Here is a 20116-nt window from a genome sequence, read left to right on the forward strand (position 1 = left end):
AGCCTTTGGGGCCAAGACCACAGGGCTGGCCCAAGGACTACTAGAAAACTCAATTACCCCTAGAGTTAACATCTTTGATACTTAATCTTTGATGCTAGCCCTCACCTTATCAGTCACCCTGTAAACCTTCAATTTAACAGGTGGACTGTCCCCAGTGCCCACATCATGTGTACACAATTGTGCGACCCCTGGGATCAAGGAGAACAGGGAGGCAAACTGACCCAATACCTGACAACAGTCCCTCTGTTGTTCTGAGGTCAGGGAGGGGAGAGTTTCACTCCCTCCACAGACCCATCCTTCTCCCCAGCAGACAGGAGGTCAGGAAGAGGCTCAGTCTCTTTTTCTACCCCATCATCTGTTGCTAGGAGCGTGGACAATTCAGTCTGCTGAAAGTGTGGCTTTAGGCGGTTCACATGCAGGACTCTCAAGGGGGTCCTGGGAGTCCGCAAGTTCACCAGATAGGTGACTGCTCTTGCGCTCCACTACCTCAAATGGCCCAGTCCACTTGTCCTGGAGCACCCTAGGCTCCACTGGTGCTATCACCCGCACTTTTTGTCCAGGCTGAAACTCGACCAGAGTGACATTCTGTTCATACCATTGTTTCATGTCTTCCTGGCTTGTCTCTAGGTTCTCTTGTGTGAGAGCTCTGAAGTGGGCAGTCTGGTTTATAAAGCCAGCATGTAACTGAATACAGCCTGGGGAGGTTTACTGGAGGTTTCTCTAAGCCCTCCTTTACCAGACTCAAAGGTCCCCTGACAAGTTGGCCACACAGTAACTCAAAAGGACTAAATCCAAGCCCTTTTTGAGGTACCGCCCTAAAGATACACAGAAGACATGGCAAGAGAACGTCCCCTTACACCTCAAGGGCTCTGACAGGCCCATAATCATGCTTTTCAAGGTGTGGTTGAAACCTTCAACCAGACCATTGCTTTGGGGTGGTAAGGAGTGGTGAACTTCTACGTTACCCCACACTCCTGCCAAGAGACTTCATATAATAAGTAAATATGACGTTGGTACCCCTATCGGATACCACTTGCTTGGGGAACCCCTTGTGGGTAAAAACCCCCATCAGTGCACGTCCCACCACACGGGAGGTGATTGACCTCAGAGCAATAGCTTCTGGATTCCTGGGTGGCATGGTCCACCAAGACCAGGATAAACCTGTTGCCCGTGGCTGTCTTGGGAACCAAAGGTCCCACAATGTCAATACCAACCCTTTCAAAGGGGGTACTAACCACAGGAAAAGATTGGAGGGGAGTCTTGCATTTCCCCCCACTCTTGCCACTTGCCTGACAAGTAGGGCAAGACCTACAAAGTGCATCTGAGAGCCTGCACATCTGGGGCCTATGAAGGTGGGTGACAAGTCTGTCAAAGGTCTTGGCTTGCCCCAAATGTCCAGCCAAAGGCACATCATGAGCCAGACCCAGTTGGAAGGCTCTGAAGCACTGTGGTACCACCCGCACATGGGCTAACCCAGGGCTTGGCAACCTTAGGCTCACTATACAGGAGGCCGTCCTCCCAATAGAGCAAGTGAGGTCCTGGCTCCTTGCCATTCACCTGGTCTGCAGCCTGCTGTTGCAAACCCTCAAGAGTAGAGAATACTTTCTGTGCTTCACAGAAAGCCTCCCTAGTGGGCCACCCTTTCTGCTGCCACTGTGACAGCTAAGGGACCTCCCCTAGCTCAGCCACCTGTTCCCTGTAGGCTCCGGGGTAGCACCCGTAGATTCAGGTTCAACCTCCTCCCAGACTGTGGGAACTTCTGGGGCCGGTTTCCATCACCCCTTGCCCTTCCCCTTTCTGGCATTCCCTTAGGCCACTGTTTCAGGCTCCAGGGGCTTCTGACCACCCTGACGTGCTGCCATTGACCTGGTAGATACGCATACCCACACAGGCAGACCAAACATCTCCAAGTGTGACCTGTGGTCCACCTCCTTCCAAGGGGAATCCTCCAGGTCATTGCCAAGCAAACAATCCATAGGCATGGTAGTACTCACAGCTACTTCCTAAGAACCTGAGACCCTCCCCCATTCAAAGGGAACCTGCACCACTCTACATAGGCACTCTGAGTTATTCACTGCAACTACTTGGTGAAGTACACAGGGATCCATCTGCTCTTCAGACACCAGGTGACTCCTCACTGTAGTCACACTAGCTCCAGAGCCTCCACCCTCTGTCCATTAATGGTCACCCACTGGCTGTATTTCCTAGTGTTTTGAATCATGAGGGTTCTCTGGACCATCTCACTGTCCCCTAGTGAGACAAGGGACATCTCATCTGGCTCCCACCCACCTGGAACCAACTCCTCCCCAGGCGCTATACTAGCCCTGGGTCTGAGCACCAGTGGGTGCTGGTGTACCCTTGGGGCATTTGGGGTCCACCCCTGACATGACCCACCTGGTCACATGAAAAGCACTTTTGGGGGAACACCCTCTGCAGGTTTCCCTTTGGAGAACCATGGTTTCTTCTCACTGGGTGGCTGAAATTCCTTACTCTGGGAACTAGGGGCCTTATTACGACCTTGACAGAGGGGCTTCCTCAATCACAAATGTGACAGATATCCCATCCGCCGTATTACGATCTCCATTGAATATAATGGGATCATAATACGACGAACAGGATATCGGCCACATTTGTGATGGAGGAACCCCCTCCTTCAAGGTTGTAATAATGCCCTAAGTCGGGGACCATTAGAGAACTCCTCGTGTTTACCCTTATCCCCCTTTGTTCTGAGAGGGACCCTGCCCACCCTTGGCGTGGTCTACCTCATACCTCTTCTGGACCCTGGTGCTCTCCCAACAATCTGCTTCCTGCGCAATCTTCCTGGGAATCAGGTCCTGGCGCAGCTCTGGAAAACACAGACTGTACAGGTGCTCCCAAGCAATTAAATTGTGAAGCCCCTCATACGCTGTTACCTTCCTGCCCTTTACCCAACCATCCAGTGACCTTCAGAAGGAATCTACACACTCCAACCAAGTTTGGGACTCTTTCTTTTTGTAGAACCTAAACATGTCCTTATACTGCTCAGGGGTCAGACCATATATTGTGAGTAGGGCATCTTTCATTGTGGTGTAGGTGAGTCTGTGAGGATCTCCTAAGGATGTCAAGGTGTCCCTCCCCTCTACCTCAAAGTGCTTCCACAGATCCGCCCCAAATGCACTTCAAAGATCAGGTTCATATGGAGAGCAGACTCATACCCTTGAACCACAAGTATATGTCATCCTCCCTTTTGTAGTCTTTCACTAGGTCTTTTGGAATGTGCACCCTCCTCTCAGGCTGCACGGTGATATTGCTGCCACCATCTCTACTAGACTACCTCCTCTGATCTAGTTCCCTCAAACTCAACTCATGAGTCAGCAGTAATGTTTTCTCCTCAATGGCCAGTCTCCTCCCTTCCATCTCCATTTTGAGCCTCTCTAAATCCATCTGGTAACTCCTCTCTGCCTGTCTGTCCTGTAAGTCCTCAGGGATCAGACCCTTGGATGACATACTGCTACCTGCTATAGAGACCCTCCCCAGGCATAACAGGGACTTCCACCATCTCACTGTGTATGCTCTGCACTTCCCCATTCTCAGTCTCCTCTTCTGTGAGCCCCTCAGCCTCCTTGGCTGTATCCCAGGCCCTCAGGCCTTTTGCAGCTCCTCCTTCCCAGCAGCGCTCCTAATGGGACAGGCAAGGTCTTTACTGAACTTTTTTAGTTGAGCAACTGCATAACTCTCCAGCTTCTCCAATTCAAAAACAGCTCCAGCTGGTGCATCTCCAGATTGAGACATGATGGCAAACAAGTGCAAAGTTCCATGGCAGAATGGAGTTCCCAAAGCGAAGTTCAAAACTCAATAAAAAGATCACCAAAAATATGGAAGTAGGGAACAAAAGTCCAAAAAGAGCAATGTAATAACAAGCTATATGGGTCAAATAATGGCCTGCACGGAAAACAGTAGTGTACACTTAATCACTGTATGTCAAGTACAAATATAAGTTCAAATCCTCACCGCTGATCACTAATGTTAGGAATGGGGTCTTTTGTTGGCATTAAGGATACCCCTTGTCCAAACAAGGACTCTCACTCTATTCAGGCTGAAGGAGAATCACACTCAGTTAACCCCCGCTCACACCCTTGTTAGCTTGGCATGAGCAGGCAGGTTTAACTTAAGAGATAACAGCCCTCATTATGACCCTGGCGGATGGCGGTATTTTGGAGAAAAGTACTGCAAACAGGCTGGTGGTACTCTTCCCCAAAATATGACATTAGCGGTTTGGCTCAAGCCAAACCTCCAATGTACCACTCTGTCTGCCAGGACGGTAACAGCAGCCAGGCTGGAGACTTCAGTCTCCAGCTAGGCGGCCGTCACTGTCCCACCTGTGGGATTATGACTCCATCTACTGCCATGGTTTTGTGGCTTCCTGACGGCCACGAAAACCATGGAGGTAGGCACTATCAATGCCAGGGAATTCCTTCCCTGTCAATGATAGGGATCTCCCCCGCCCTCCTCCCCTTCCCACTCCCGACCCCCCACGACATACCCACATTGACCCACACATGCATACATCCATTCAAACACACATCCACACCCCCTGACATACATACAAGCACACACGCATTCACACATCACAACATACATGCACACTCACACCCATTCATGCACACACGCATTGCACACGCCACACACCCGCCTGCATGCACACAGAAACATACACCCACACCCACCCACACACACACACAACACCCCCCAACACCCTCCTCTGTCAGAGCACTCCACTTACCTGCTTGCAGGGGGGTCCTCTGGCAGGAGACGGGACGTGGTGCTGCTGCCAGCAGCAGCGTCCACCGGCAGAACACCACCAGGCCGTATCATGGGTCATGATACAGTCTGTGGCGGTCTACTGGCATGGCACTGCAACTGGCAGCAGCGCCACCTTACCGCTGTCCACCGCCATGGCCACAGCCGGAATTACACCAGCCTTCTGGCGGAATTCCGGCTATGGTCATAATATGGCAGACGGTAGGTAGCCACGATGACGGTGTTTTGGCGGCTGTCACCGTGGCCATAGCTGCATTATCGCCATTGACATAATGAGGGCCAATGTGTTAAATATTTGTACAAACACAAACAGTAATACAGTAAACCACTACAAAATGATACAACACAGGTTTAGAAAAATAACAAATATTTTATCTAAATAAACAAGGCCAATTATGGCACAAATCCACCATACACAGTGAAAAATATGAATTTGGCACTTAAAAGCACAAAAATAGTGCCTAGAGGCACAAATGCTGCAAGTTGGTATTAAGTGGCGTCGTGACAGAGTTGTTTCCTACAATGCGACTCTACTGGCGCAATTTACGGAGTTGCTCGACCCATAGGTACAGTACCCTAGCAAGCAAGTAGAAAACAGGCCAGTGAACGGAGTCGGAGAGCGAAGTGTCGCTGGATCCTATGATGCGTCGGTTCCAGTGCAACGGGGCAGAAGCGTCGTGCAGCAGCGTCCGGTCCTTATTGCAGAGCGGTGGAGGTGAAGCAGCGTCGGTTGTGAAGTTGGCCCCTTGGTTCAGGCAGGCATGAAGTCTGGCGAAGTCACAATGCTAGGGGCGACCTCACGGGGTTGAGATGACATCACAAGGCTGCAGGCACTGCAATGGCGTCGGATGTCACGGGCGTCGGACTTACGTCACTCCAAAGTCAGCGAAGTTGGGCGGGATCAGCGGCTGCAGTGATGCGAAGCCTACAGGTCGTTGCGTTTCTGCAAAGTTCACGACATTGGGGCAGGTGGCGTCGCAGTTCCGGGCTTAGGGGTCATTTACAAGTCACACAGTGATGCCTGATGTTGTTAGATAGGTTTTTCTCCAGAAATTCACTTCCAGGGGCCCACGAACTGACATGGCACTCTCTGGCATGTTAGAGTCCACAGCAAGCAGACTCAGAACTGGGTGATGAAGTCTTTGCTGTCCCTGAGGCTTCAAAACAGGAGGCAAGCTCTACTCCAAGCCCTTGGAGACACCTCTCAAGCAGGAATGCTAAACAAAGTCCAGTCTCTTTCCCCTTGCACAGGCAGAAGCAGCAACTGCAGGACAGCCCAACACAGCACAGTCATAGGCCAGGGCAGCACTTCTCCTCAGCTCTTTAGCTGTTCTCCAGGCAGAGGTTCCTCTTGAATACTCAAAGTAATCTAAAGTATGGGGTTTTGGATCAACTACTTATACCCCTTCCTGTCTTTAAAGTAGGCAAACTTCTAAGGAAAGTCTTTATTGTTTACAGGATCCTGCCTTGCCCAGGCCTGCCCCAGGCACACACCAAGGGGTTGGAGACAGCATTTTGAGAGGGCAGACACAGCCCATTCTGGTGTGAGCACTCCTACCTCCACTCTAGCACAGATGGCTCATCAGGGTATGCAGGCTACACCCCAGCTCCCTTTGTATCACTGTCTAGCGGGGATTCACAAACAGCCCAACTGTTAAACTGACCCAGACAGGTAATACATAAACAGGCAGAGTCACAGAATGGTTTAAGCAAGAAAATGCCTGTTTTCTAAAAGTGCCATTTTCAAACTAACAATTAAAAAAACAGCTTCACTACAAGATGTATTTTTAAATTGTGAGTTCAGAGACTCCAAACTTCATATTTCCATCTCCTCTCAAAGGAAATCTGCACGTTAAAGTTATTTAAAGGCAGTCCCCATATTAACCTATGAGAGAGATAGGCCTTGCAACAGTGAAGACTGTCAGGGTATGTAAAACACATCAGTATATGTCCCACCTTTAACATACACTGCACCCTGCCCATAGGACCAACCTTTGGGGTGCCTTACATGTATAAAAAGGGAAGCTTTAGACCTGGCAAGTGGGTAAAAGTTGAACTGGCAGTTTAAGCAGCAAACACAGACACTGCAGTGGCAGGTCTGAGCCATGTTTACAGGGCTACTCGTTTGGGTGGCACAACCAGTGCTGCAGGCCCACTAGTAGCATTTGAATTACAGGCCCCTGGCACCTCAAGTGCACTCTACTAGGGACGTATTAGTAAATCAAATATGTCAACTATGGATAGCCAATTGTACATACATTTTACACAGGAGCACCAGCACTTTATCATTGGTTAGCAGTGGTAAAGTGCCCAGAGTATCAAAAACAATAAAAACAGAGTCCAGCATGCATCACCAACCTGGGAAGCAGAGGCAAAAAGTTAGGGGAGACCACACCAAGGATGCCAAGTCTAACAGGAAGATTGGAGGGGAGCAAGTGAGGATGCAAGAAGAGCCACAGACAGAAAAATAAATAGTCAATGTGGGATAGGGTAAAGTCAAGCAGAAGAGTTTTGGTGGTGTAGAGTGTCAAAAGTGGGCAGGTCCTGAGAAGTTTGTAAAGTTTAAAGTGATATGATCGAGAGGCAGTGGAAATGTGTTGGGAGAAGATTCTGAGCTAAGGAGGAGAGAGAAAGATGTGAAAGTTGAGGACAATCAAGAAGGTGAAGAGAGGCTAAAGGTGAGAAAAAGATCTTGGTTTTAAATGGGCGGAGATGTAGCTCATGAGAGCACATCAGGGAGTTTATGGCTGATAAGCAGTAACAGAGAGAATCATGAAAGCTAGAAATGAAGGAAAAGAACAAAAGCAAAATCTGGGAATCGTCAGGTTTGAAATGCTAAGAGATACCAAATGTAATAAGGAGAGGAGAGGTTTATATTTGAAAGAGAAGGGCTGAGGATTGACACTAAGCATTGTCAGTTCAAATGGAAACAATGAAGAAGACAGCTATAATGCCATTCTGCATCAACATTCCAACATTTCATTTCTCTCTCAGTGTGTTGAATGTTTTTCTACCATTATAACTCTTCTGTTCCAGGCTATACCCGAGATTAAGTCCTGCTCCCTTGTTATAGATTCTTGATATAGATCGTCACCTGTGTCTATGGCCTATAACTCAGAAAATGGGCCTTTATTCATGGGTACAGACGTCAGTACTGGGAAATTATATAGCTTTATAGCGCAAATGCAATTGGGCGCACGGGATGACGCCTCACACAGACCTTATTCATGCCCCTTAGCATGATCTGTTAAAGAGCTGTGAAGGGAAAGAGGATGTTAGCACAAAACCTATGACGTGCCCTGATCAATGCGCGCTCCCTGGTCAAACATAGGATCGAAATCGAAGATATGACTGCCTGCCAGAATCTAGATTGCTTATTTATCACCGAGACCTGGGCCAAAGAAGATTTGCGCCCCAATTTTATAGCAGCCTCCCCACCCGGCTATAAGTTCTCCGGATTTGATAGAACCAGCGGCAGAGGAGGTGGTTTAGCTATTATATTTAAGTAAATATACTGTTGTCACTGGGAAGCCATAAATGCTACACCAGAAATCTGTGAGGGCGTCTACTTTAAGATTTGTCTGAAAAACATTGTGCTCTTTGAGGGTCTGTTGATTTATCGTCCTCCAGGACTAAAAACTATTTTTCTTCAGCACTGGGCAGCCATTATAGAGCCTATTACCATGGCCTCCAAGTGCACTGTACTGGGAGACTTTAATCATCTTGAGGATACTCAGGACCCCAATACTGGTGAGTTCCTGAACCTCATGGCGAATTTTGATTGGAAGGATAGGGTCACGTCAGCCACTCACCAGGCCGGCCATTTATTGGATGGGATATTTGCTCATCATGATAACTGTGCCCTCTTAGAGAATAGGGCCCTTGAGTGGACAGACCACCATCTTCTTACCTTTACGGTGACAACGCCTTTGTCTCCGTCTCATCCTTCCATTTCCTTTAAGCCCATTAGAAAATGGAATAGAATTAAGGAAAAGAACCTTATCCCGGCATTGATCATAGCCTGGGAAACAGCAAAGGAACAACCTTTGTCGGCTCTTGACAGATTCAACTTTGGGGTCAAAATGGCTACTGACCATTTGGCCCCTCTGAGGACACCCTGCCCCCTGGCTGGGAAAAATCTGGTATGCTAAAGACCTTAAGAGCCTACAAAGAATATACTGACAACAGGAACGTAGGTGGAAATTAAATCAGAACCCAAAGGGAAAAAAGAAGCTTAGATCTATAAAGAAGCAATAAACAAAGCTAAAACCGAGTTTTACTCACACAAAATTAAAGAAGCTAGTGTTGTCCCTAGAGAACCTTTTAGAGGGTAGACTCTTTCACTGTTGCTAATGCCCTCCCAGAACTGGAAAACTCACAAGAATTTTGCAATAAGGTCGCTAATTTAAACAAAATAATAAAGTTGTCCAAATTCAAGCTAGCTTTGCTCTGTTTTCGGGGGTGCCAGACCCTTATGAGCACTTAAATAGCTCAGTAAGCAGTGACTCTCCTACTCTTACTAACTTACAGCCTCTGTGAATGGAGAGGATTAAAGAGCTTATGGGAAGAATCAAGTCAGGCTCTCCGACCGATCCCTGCCCTCATCATATATTGCAGCTTGTTCCAAAGTTAGTGTCCTCGGCCCTCGTACCTGTCTATCAGGAGACTCTGAACATCAGAAAATTCCCTCCATCATGGAAGGAAGCGATTGTTGTTTCTTTGAAAAAGAAACCTGGTGGAGCTGTGAACGATCTAAAAAATCTTCGGCCTATTGCTTTCCTACCTTTCCAGGCTAAAATTTTTGAAAAACATCTTAACACAGAATTAGCTACATTTTTACAAGACACAGATGGACTGGATCCCTCTCAGAACGCTTAAGGAAAGCTCATAGCTCTGAATCTGCCCTTATCACCACCTTGGATACTATTTGCAAACTAGTCAAAGGGGATGTAGCTATTTTAGAGTTAATGGATTTATCTGCCGCTTTTGATACCATCTCGTACAACGTCGCCACCAAGCAGGTGTTAGAGGAAAGCTTTGAGTATTTTGAAGTCCTTCCTATGCGAAAGATCTACCATAGTAAGCTCTGATGATTTCAGTGGATGTGGATGACACTCAGCTAATTATTCCTGTTAACAAGAACTGGGAGGAAGTAGAAGGTAGATTCTATCTCTGCATTAATGAGATCAATAAATGCTTGGGCCATAACTGGCTCAAAATGAATGGCAATAAAATGGAGATCCTTTTCTTTGGCTCTAGCAGGGAATTGTGGAGCTCACGTTGGTGGCCACCATCTTGCGGTGACCTGCCTGTCCTCAAAGCTGCTACCAGAAATCTGGGGATTATGTTTGACAATTCTTTGTCCTTTAAGTCCCAAGTAAATTCCACCACCAAAGCCTGCTATTGGATTCTCAAAACTTTGAAGAAAGTGCCCCCTTGCCTACAGAAGGAGCTTAGAATTTCTGTGTCTCTTGCCTTAGTGATCTCCAAATTAGAATACTGTAACACGCTGATGCTAAACATTGATTAAGGCTTGCTTGACAAATTGCAACTGATTTAGAATTCTGCTACCCGTCTGGTATTAGATCTCCCCACTGAGCTTCGGCTAGCAGCAGTCTGAAGAAGTTGCATTGGCTACCTGTCGAGAAGCTACACTTTGTGTAGCTCACAAGGCTCTTCACTCTGTAGGGACTGAATACCTCCGTTCCTTTTTACAACGGTATGTGCCAGGTCGGCAGCTTAGGTCAGCAGGACTCCATCTGATCTCTGTCCCTAGTAGTCGTAAGGCTAGGTGGGGTGACAAAGCTTTTGTAGTAGCAGCAGCTAAATGCTGGAACACTCTATCCTTGTCCATCAGGAAGGAACATCATTTTATGTCTTTCAGGAAGCAGCTGAAAACTTGCCTCTTTCAAATTAATTCTTGTTATTTCTTTTAGCAGCTTCCCGTTCCCTCTCTTGGTATTTCGTCACTCTTTCTTGTTGCTGCATAGCGCTTTGATGCTATGGCAGGAATGCGCTCTACAAATACAAATACAAAATTCAAATACTGCCAATCACTATACTATAGCCTTCTGCCCCACTGCGGGGGCAATACTGCTTATTATAGGCCAGCGGCTCGGGACTATATCGAAAGAGAGGGCCTTTTACAACCAGTGTATGCCAAGAAGAAGGCTATATGGATATTAGAACATTCCACCCATGTCTTCAATGGAGCTCTCAGTATTCTAATGCTCAAACAGTTGGAAAGGTCCAGAACTAGACTTCTATGGCAAAGCGGCAGGAGAGGGCCTATGATGATGGAGAGGGCGTTCAACAACTGAAACAGCCCGAGACAGAAGACTACGTAGAACAATAAACCCACTGAGGGCAGAATATTAAAAGTTAAAAAGAGAGAATCAGGAAGACAAATACAAGAATATTGGAGCGAGCGTCTTTCAATGTTCTAAATAACTCTTTTAACATGGAACTGTGCCAATAATTACATTGCAGTCTGGGTCATACCTGTATGCTTGTCAGAAAAATATGTTTGTGAGTGCATGAGGGCGTCATTTTAAGTCTGAGCTGTACTCAGCCGCTTCTGAAACTCATGCATTGAAACACTCCCATGTAGACAGAGAGACTTCCTTTTTGAGTGTAGAAAAATAAGCTATTTCAACTTTCTCCTCCTTCAGATTTCCTCTCAGCAATACAGTTTGATGGGGAATTTATCTGACTCCAGTCCCCACGACTACTTCCTTAAATCTCCCTTTTAGCTCTCCTTTAATGTTGGCATTGCCTAAGCGTTATCAACTAGGATTTAACTTGGTTTCTCCCTAATGTGACAGAAAGTGTCTTTGGATGAGACTGCCAGTTGGTCGCCCTGGAGATCAGGTGAACGAACAGTCCCTAACAAGCATTAAAAAGGCAATAGGGCTCACCTATGGGCTTTGGCAATGCTTTTTGGCAATGCTTCACAGCAGCGTCGGCACAGATCGGTAATCTGATCTAAAGTATTGTTACATTGCACTGCAAAATGAAAGGAGCGAGGTGTCAGTTCACATCCTCTTCATCTTCTGATTCATAAGTCATAAAGTTTACAATGCGAGTCGCTAAGATATTTCCAATTTACAAAGTACCGTTTGCACATGGCAGCTTGCTGTTTTGCAGTTGCAAGGTTTGTGATTTTGCGATTAATACTCTTTGTCACTGTAAAACAGTTTCATACACCAGGCACTTGGTTAGGTGGCACATACTGCAAAATGTTGTATCAGTGAAGTAATGGCGTACATCATACATGGTCAGTGCTTAATTTGTAAATAAAAAAGTGTCGGTGCCCAAAGCTCTTCTCTGAAACGCGTCTTCTGCACTGAAATGTGGGAGCACGGGATACTGAGGCAGCTACTCTTGAAGCCGTCTTGGGCCTCTCTTAATTATTTACAGCCACTCCGTACTCCTTCAGCTCACTCCTGCAGCATTCTGATTTCTCCCTGTGTGGTTGTAGGAGGCTGGACTGGCTTGTAGTGAGTACCAAGGGGTACTTACACCTTGCACCAGGCCCAGTTATCCCTTATTAGTGTATAGGGTGTCTAGCAGCATAGGCTGATAGATAATGGTAGCTTAGCAGAGCAGCTTAGGCTGAACTAGGAGACGAGTGAAGCTCCTACAGTACCACTAGTGTCATATGCACAATATCATAAGAAAACACAATACACAGATATACTAAAAATAAAGGTACTTTATTTTTACGACAATATGCCAAAAGTATCTCAGTGAGTACCCTCAGTATGAGGATAGCAAATATACACAAGATATATGTACACAATACCAAAATATGCAGTAATAGTATTAGAAAACAGTGCAAACAATGTATAGTTACAATAGGATGCAATGGGGACACATAGGGATAGGGGCAACACAAACCATATACTCCAAAAGTGGAATGCGAACCACGAATGGACCCCAAACCTATGTGACCTTGTAGAGGGTCGCTGGGACTATTAGAAAATAGTAAGGGTTAGAAAAATAGCCCACCCCAAGACCCTGAAAAGTGAGTGCAAAGTGCACTAAAGTTTCCCAAAGGACATAGAAGTCGTGATAGGGGAATTCTGCAGGAAAGACACAAATCAGCAATGCAACAACGATGGATTTCCAGTCGAGGGTACCTGTGGAACAAGGGGACCAAGTCCAAAAGTCACAAGCAAGTCGGAGATGGGCAGATGCCCAGGAAATGCCAGTTGTGGGTGCAAAGAAGCTGCTACTGGACAGTAGAAGCTGAAGATTCTGCAGGAACGACAAGGGCTAGGAACTTCCCCTTTGGAGGACGGATCCACCACGCCGTGGAGAGTCGTGCAAAAGTGTTTTCCTGAAGAAAGACCGCCAACAAGCCTTGCTAGCTGCAAATCGTGCGGTTAGGGTTTTTGGATGCTGCTGTGGCCCAGGAGGGACCAGGATGTCGCCAATTGCGTCTGGGGACAGAAGGGGCGTCGAGCAAGACAAGGATCCCTCTCAGAAGCAGGCAGCACCCGCAGAAGTGCCGGAACAGGCACTACAAAGTGGAGAGAAACGGTGCTCACCCGAAGTCGCACAAAGGAGTCCCACGTCGCCGGAGGACAACTTAGGAGGTCTTGCAATACAGGTTAGAGTGGCGTGGACCCAGGCTGGACTGTGCACAAAGGATTTCCGCCGGAAGTGCACGGAGGCCGGAGTAGCTGCAAAAGTCGCGGTTCCCAGCAATGCAGTCTGGCGTGGGGAGGCAAGGACTTACCTTCACCAAACTTGGACTGAAGAGTCACTGGACTGTGGGAGTCACTTGGACAGAGTTGCTGGATTCAAGGGACCTCGCTCGTCGTGCTGAGAGGAGACCCAGGGTACCGGTGATGCAGTTCTTTGGTGCCTGCGGTTGCAGGGGGACGATTCCGTCGACCCACGGGAGATTTCTTCGGAGCTTCTAGTGCAGAGAGGAGGCAGACTACCCCCACAGCATGCAGCCCCAGGAAAGCAGTCGAGAAGGCGGCAGGATCAGCGTTACAGAGTTGCAGTAGTCGTCTTTGCTACTTTGTTGCAGTTTTGCAGGCTTCCAGCGCGGTCAGCAGTCGATTCCTTGGCAGAAGGTGAAGAGAGAGATGCAGAGGAACTCGGATGAGCTCTTGCATTCGTTATCTAAGGAAATCCCCAAAGCAGAGACCCTAAATAGCCAGAAAAGAGGGTTTGGCTACTTAGGAGAGAGGATAGGCTAGCAACACCTGAAGGAGCCTATCAGAAGGAGTCTCTGACGTCACCTGATGGTACTGGCCACTCAGAGCAGTCCAGTGTGCCAGCAGCACCTCTGTTTCCAAGATGGCAGAGGTCTGGAGCACACTGGAGGAGGTCTGGGCACCTCCCAGGGGAGGTACAGGTCAGGGGAGTGATCACTCCCCTTTCCTTTGTCCAGATTCGCGCCAGAGCAGGGCTAAGGGGTCCCTGAACCGGTGTAGACTGGCTTATGCAGAAATGGGCACCATGTGTGCCCATGAAAGCATTTCCAGAGGCTGGGGGAGGCTACTCCTCCCCTGCCTTCACACCATTTTCCAAAGGGAGAGGGTGTAACACCCTCTCTCAGAGGAAGTCCTTTGTTCTGCCATCCTGGGCCAGGCCTGGCTGGACCCCAGGAGGGCGGAAGCCTGTCTGAGGGGTGGCAGCAGCAGCAGCTGCAGTGAAACCCCGGAAAGGCAGTTTGGCAGTACCAGGGTCTGTGCTACAGACCACTGGGATCGTGGGATTGTGCCAACTATGCCAGGATGGCATAGAGGGGGCAATTCCATGATCATAGACATGTTACATGGCCATATTCAGAGTTACCATTGTGAAGCTACATATAGGTAGTGACCTATATGTAGTGCACGTGTGTAATGGTGTCCCCGCACTTACAAAGTCCTGGGAATTGGCCCTGAACAATGTGGGGGCACCTTGGCTAGTGCCAGGGTGCCCACACACTAAGTAACTTAGCACCCAACCTTTACCAGGTAAAGGTTAGACATATAGGTGACTTATAAGTTACTTAAGTGCAGTGTAAAATGGCTGTGAAATAACGTGGACGTTATTTCACTCAGGCTGCAGTGGCAGGCCTGTGTAAGAATTGCCAGAGCTCCCTATGGGTGGCAAAAGAAATGCTGCAGCCCATAGGGATCTCCTGGAACCCCAATACCCTGGGTACCTCAGTACCATATACTAGGGAATTATAAGGGTGTTCCAGTATGCCAATGTAAATTGGTAAAATTAGTCACTAGCCTGTTAGTGACAATTTGAAAGAAATGAGAGAGCATAACCACTGAGGTTCTGATTAGCAGAGCCTCAGTGAGACAGTTAGTCATAACACAGGTAACACATTCAGGCACACTTATGGGCACTGGGGCCCTGGCTGGCAGGGTCCCAGTGACACATACAACTAAAACAACATATATACAGTGAAAAATGGGGGTAACATGCCAGGCAAGATGGTACTTTCCTACAGTGGTGCTGTAGGAAAGTACCATCTTGCCTGGCATGTTACCCCCATATTTCACTGTATATATGTCGTTTTAGTGTATGTGTCACTGGGACCCTGCCAGCCAGGGCCCCAGTGCTCATAAGTGTGCCCTGTATGTGTTCCCTGTGTGATGACCAACTATCTCACAGAGGCTCTGCTAACCAGAACCTCAGTGGTTATGCTCTCTCTGCTTTCCAAATTGTCACTAACAGGCTAGTGACCAATTTCACCAATTCACATTGGCATACTGGAACACCCTTATAATTCCCTAGTATATGGTACTGAGGTACCCAGGGTATTGGGGTTCCAGGAGATCCCTATGGGCTACAGCATTTCTTTTGCCACCCATAGGGAGTTCTGACAATTCTTACACAGGCCTGCCACTGCAGCCTGAGTGAAATAACGTCCACGTTATTTCACAGCCATTTACCACTGCACTTAAGTAAATTATAAGTCACCTATATGTCTAACATTTACCTGGTAAAGGTTGGGTGCTAAGTTACTTAGTGTGTGGGCACCTTGGCACTAGCCAAGGTGCCTCCACATCGTTCAGGGCAAATTCCCCGGACTTTGTGAGTGCGGGGACACCATTACACGCGTGCACTATACATAGGTCACTACCTTTGTATAGCGTCGCAATGGTAACTCCGAACATGGCCATGTAACATGTCTAAGATCATGGAATTGTCACCCCAGACCCGGGTACTGCCAAACTACCTTTCCCGGGGTTTCACTGCAGCTGCTGCTGCTGCCAACCTCCAAGACAGGTTTCTGCCCTCCTGGGGTCCATCCAGGCTTGGCCCAGGAAGGCAGAACAAAGGACTTCCTCAGAGAGAGGGTGTTACACCCTCTCCCTTTGGAAAAAGGTGTCAGGGCTGGGGAGGTGTAGCCTCCCCAGCCTCTGGAAATGCTTTGATGGTCACAGATGGTGCCCATCTCTGCATAAGCCAGTCTACACCGGTTCAGGGATCCCCCAGCCCTGCTCTGGCGCGAAACTGGACAAAGGAAAGGAGAGTGACCACTCCCCTGACCTGCACCTCCCAGGGGAGGTGCCCAGAGCTCCTCCAGTGTGCTCCAGACCTCTGCCATCTTGGAAACAGAGGTGCTGCTGGCACACTGGACTGCTCTGAGTGGCCAGTGCCAGCAGGTGACGTCAGAGACTCCTCCTGATAGGCTCTTACCTGTGTTGCTAGCCTATCCTCCTTCCTAGGTAGCCAAACCTCCTTTTCTGGCTATTTAGGGTCTCTGATTTGGGGAATTCTTCAGATAACGAATGCAAGAGCTCATCAGAGTTCCTCTGCATCTCTCTCTTCACCTTCTGCCAAGGAATCGACCGCTGACTGCTCAGGACTCCTGCAAAACCGCAACAAAGTAGCAAAGACGACTACTGCAACCTTGTATCGCTGATCCTGCCGCCTTCTCGACTGTTTTCCTGGTGGTGCATGCTGTGGGGGTAGTCTGCCTCCTCTCTGCACTAGAAGCTCTGAAGAAATCTCCCGTGGGTAGACGGAATCTTCCCCCTGCAACCGCAGGCAACGAAAGACTGCATTACCGGTCCTCTGGGTCCCCTCTCAGCACGACGAGCGTGGTCCCTGGAACTCAGCAACTCTGTCCAAGTGACTCCCTCAGTCCAGTGACTCTTCAGTCCAAGTTTGGTGGAGGTAAGTCCTTGGCTCCCCACGCTAGACTGCATTGCTGGGTACCGCGTGATTTGCAGCTGCTCCGGCTCCTGTGCACTCTTCCAGGATTTCCTTTGTGCACAGTCAAGCCTGGGACCCCGACACTCTAACCTGCAGTGCACAACCTCCTGAGTTGTCCTCCAGCATCGTGGGATCTCCTTTTGTGACTTCGGGTGAGCTCTGGTTCACTCTTCTTCGTAGTGCCTGTTCTGGCACTTCTGCGGGTGCTGCCTGCTTCTGAGAGGGCTCCTTGTCTTGCTAGGCGCCTCCTCTGTCTCCTCATGCAATTGGTGACATCCTGGTCCCTCCTGGGCTACAGCAGCATCCAAAAACCCTAAACGCGACCCTGCAGCTAGCAAGGCTTGTTTGCGGTCTTTCTGCGTGGGAACACCTCTGCAAGCTTCTTCACGACGTGGGACATCCATCCTCTAAAGGGGAAGTTCCTAGTCCTCTTCGTTCTTGCAGAATCCACAGCTTCTACCATCCAGTGGCAGCTTCTTTGCACCCTCAGCTGGCATTTCCTGGGCATCTGCCCAATCTCCACTTTGTCGCGACTCTTGGACTTGGTCCCCTTGTTCCACAGGTACTCTCGTCTGGAAATCCATAGTTGTTGCATTGCTGGTGTTGGTCTTCCTTGCAGAATTCCCCTATCACGACTTCTGTGCTCTCTGGGGAACTTAGGTGCACTTTACACCTACTTTTCAGGGTCCTGGGGTGGGCTATTTTTCTAACCCTCACTGTTTTCTTACAGTCCCAGCGACCCTCTACAAGCTCACATAGGTTTGGGGTCCATTTGTGGTTCGCATTCCACTTTTGGAGTATATGGTTTGTGTTGCCCCTATACCTATGTGCTCTCATTGCAATCTATTGTGACTGTACATTGCTTGCATTGCTTTCTATTGCTATTACTGCATATTTTTGGTATTGTGTACATATATCTTGTGTATATTTGCTATCCTCATACTGAGGGTACTCACTGAGATACTTTTGGCATATTGTCATAAAAATAAAGTACCTTTATTTTTAGTATATCTGTGTATTGTGTTTTCTTATGATATTGTGCATATGACACCAGTGGTATAGTAGGAGCTTTGCATGTCTCCTAGTTCAGCCTAAGCTGCTCTGCTAAGCTACCTTTTCTACCAGCCTAAGCTGCTAGACACCTCTTCTACACTAATAAGGGATAACTGGACCTGGTACAGAGTGTAAGTACCCCTTGGTACCCACTACAAGCCAGGCCAGCCTCCTACAGGTGCTTTTTCGTTTTTCTCTGCCTCTCTGTTTCCCGTATAAGTGTTTGCTTAAAGTACATGACTGAAACAGAAAAATAAGTGCTGGTGCCCGCACCGGAAACCGGCTCAAATGAAGCACTGATTGTTTTGCATGAGCTGCATGAGCTAATCCTCCTGCTAAACACATCCTCCAAAGCATGGATACTCAAAGTACGGCCCGTGGGCCTCAAGCGGCCCCCCCTGACCTTTACATGCGGCCCCTTGGGCAACAGAGCACTGGGCAGCTGTTTGCTCGACTCTGCACTAACAATAAAAATATTAAAAACACACACAATCATTTATTTCAAACTTATTTGGTGTTAAAGAAAGGAAGTAACTAGGGACTCCTTCACTTAACTTTAGAAACACCTTCATTGCAGCACAAGTGTAAAACTAAGACAGTCTCTTCAAAATTAAAAAAGTGTATTTAGTTAACATGCAGAACCCTTTTGTCTTAGTACAATTTATTTCATCAGTGCATTGAGATGTACTCCTTTAAAAGTGATAGTTTTCAAACATACATTTGGAAACATAAATTTTGAAACATTAATTATTTCCCTTACCCTAAGAACACCACCAATAGTAAATTAAAGAGGCAAGTCACTCGGTATGTGCACTTTATGGGTGGCCTGGGTTCCTATAATACATTAACAACATTATAGTGTATTAAATCAAACATAGAAGCAGGTTCTGTGCAGCGCACACCATGAATCATGTATTTCGAGGTCATCTTAAATGTGATAATGCAGAAAGAGGAGGGAAAGTGAGACTAAACAATTGCCTAAGATCACACAATTTGGAAAAGTGGGTAAGCCGGGATTCATTCCAGGTTTTCTGGTTTCCCATTGTTTATTTCAGCCACTAGATGTATATAATTTGCTTCTCCTATACCTACCTTGCCACCAATCCCCCCAACCACCCCACTTGACCACCACTGCCCTGGCATCAATGCGGCCCCCAGGCACGTCACCTACCAAACTTTTTGGCCCCTGGGAAAATGTTTGCGAGTACCCATGCTCCAAAGCTTATACTTGATTATTCGACCTCATCACCTTCTGAAAGTCAAAATCTTGAAAGGTGGTGGCTGCAAGGCTTGATACAAGGGTTGTCTTTCTGCTCTTGCTCCACATTGACCATAGATAAGTGACCTTACCCTCACTCAGCCCCACAGAGTCATTTACAATGACAGATTCCTAGCCATACTACATCACTGTGGAGCACTAGCATCTTACCTTGTTCATCCAGCAACACATTGTCGGGCTTGATGTCCCTGTGGGAAACAGAAATAAAAATACATTTAATCTGTAAATAAATCATCATTGTGAACTACACAGCATTAGGAGATGGCAATAAATCGAGGAGGGCAAAACTGATGGCAAATTACCTCTGGTAAAACAAAGGCAACAAATTAAATGTGGTATCTAAGATGGAGGCGGTGAATGAGAATGTAAGTATAATGTTAGGTGACATATAAGGGACATGTAATCAGTTGATGGAAAAATACCAGAAATACCTGGATACGTATAGTGGCACACACATCAGTCCTCCTCCTCACCCACCCCATCTCCTCCTTTCCCTTCCTTCACTCTGTCTCTGCTCGGCTAGCTTCAGTAATGCCACTTCAAAGCACTAAAAATAAAATTCTAAAGTGCCATTAGAGAGTCAGGCATTTCAGATATGTACATTAGAAATCTCATCTGAATGGCAAACTGCAGCTCTCATGAATAAAAACCCCTCTGCCTCAATAATAAAGATCAGGCTCTCTGGCTGATGTTCAGAGAGATCCAGGTAAAGCTGAACAATATAGGTGCGCCCTGGAAATATTTCTAGTTTTAACAAATGGCATAAAACTAAAATTGACCCGGGTTCTTCCTTGAACATGA

The 20116-nt window shown here is 47.6% G+C and overlaps 1 protein-coding gene across 1 annotated transcript in view; it reads right to left on the reverse strand.

The window, feature by feature from the left end:
* The window catches only part of STK32A (serine/threonine kinase 32A), a 651463-nt gene that overhangs the window by 189382 nt on the left and 441965 nt on the right, over window positions 1-20116 (reverse strand). The window contains exon 6 of the mRNA XM_069244672.1: window positions 19466-19503. Within this exon, the coding sequence (XP_069100773.1) occupies window positions 19466-19503 (38 nt within the window). The remainder of the gene's footprint in view (window positions 1-19465; window positions 19504-20116) is intronic.

This window comes from Pleurodeles waltl, chromosome 7, assembly GCF_031143425.1.
Source record: "Pleurodeles waltl isolate 20211129_DDA chromosome 7, aPleWal1.hap1.20221129, whole genome shotgun sequence".
In the NCBI taxonomy this organism is placed as follows: Eukaryota; Metazoa; Chordata; class Amphibia; order Caudata; family Salamandridae; genus Pleurodeles; species Pleurodeles waltl.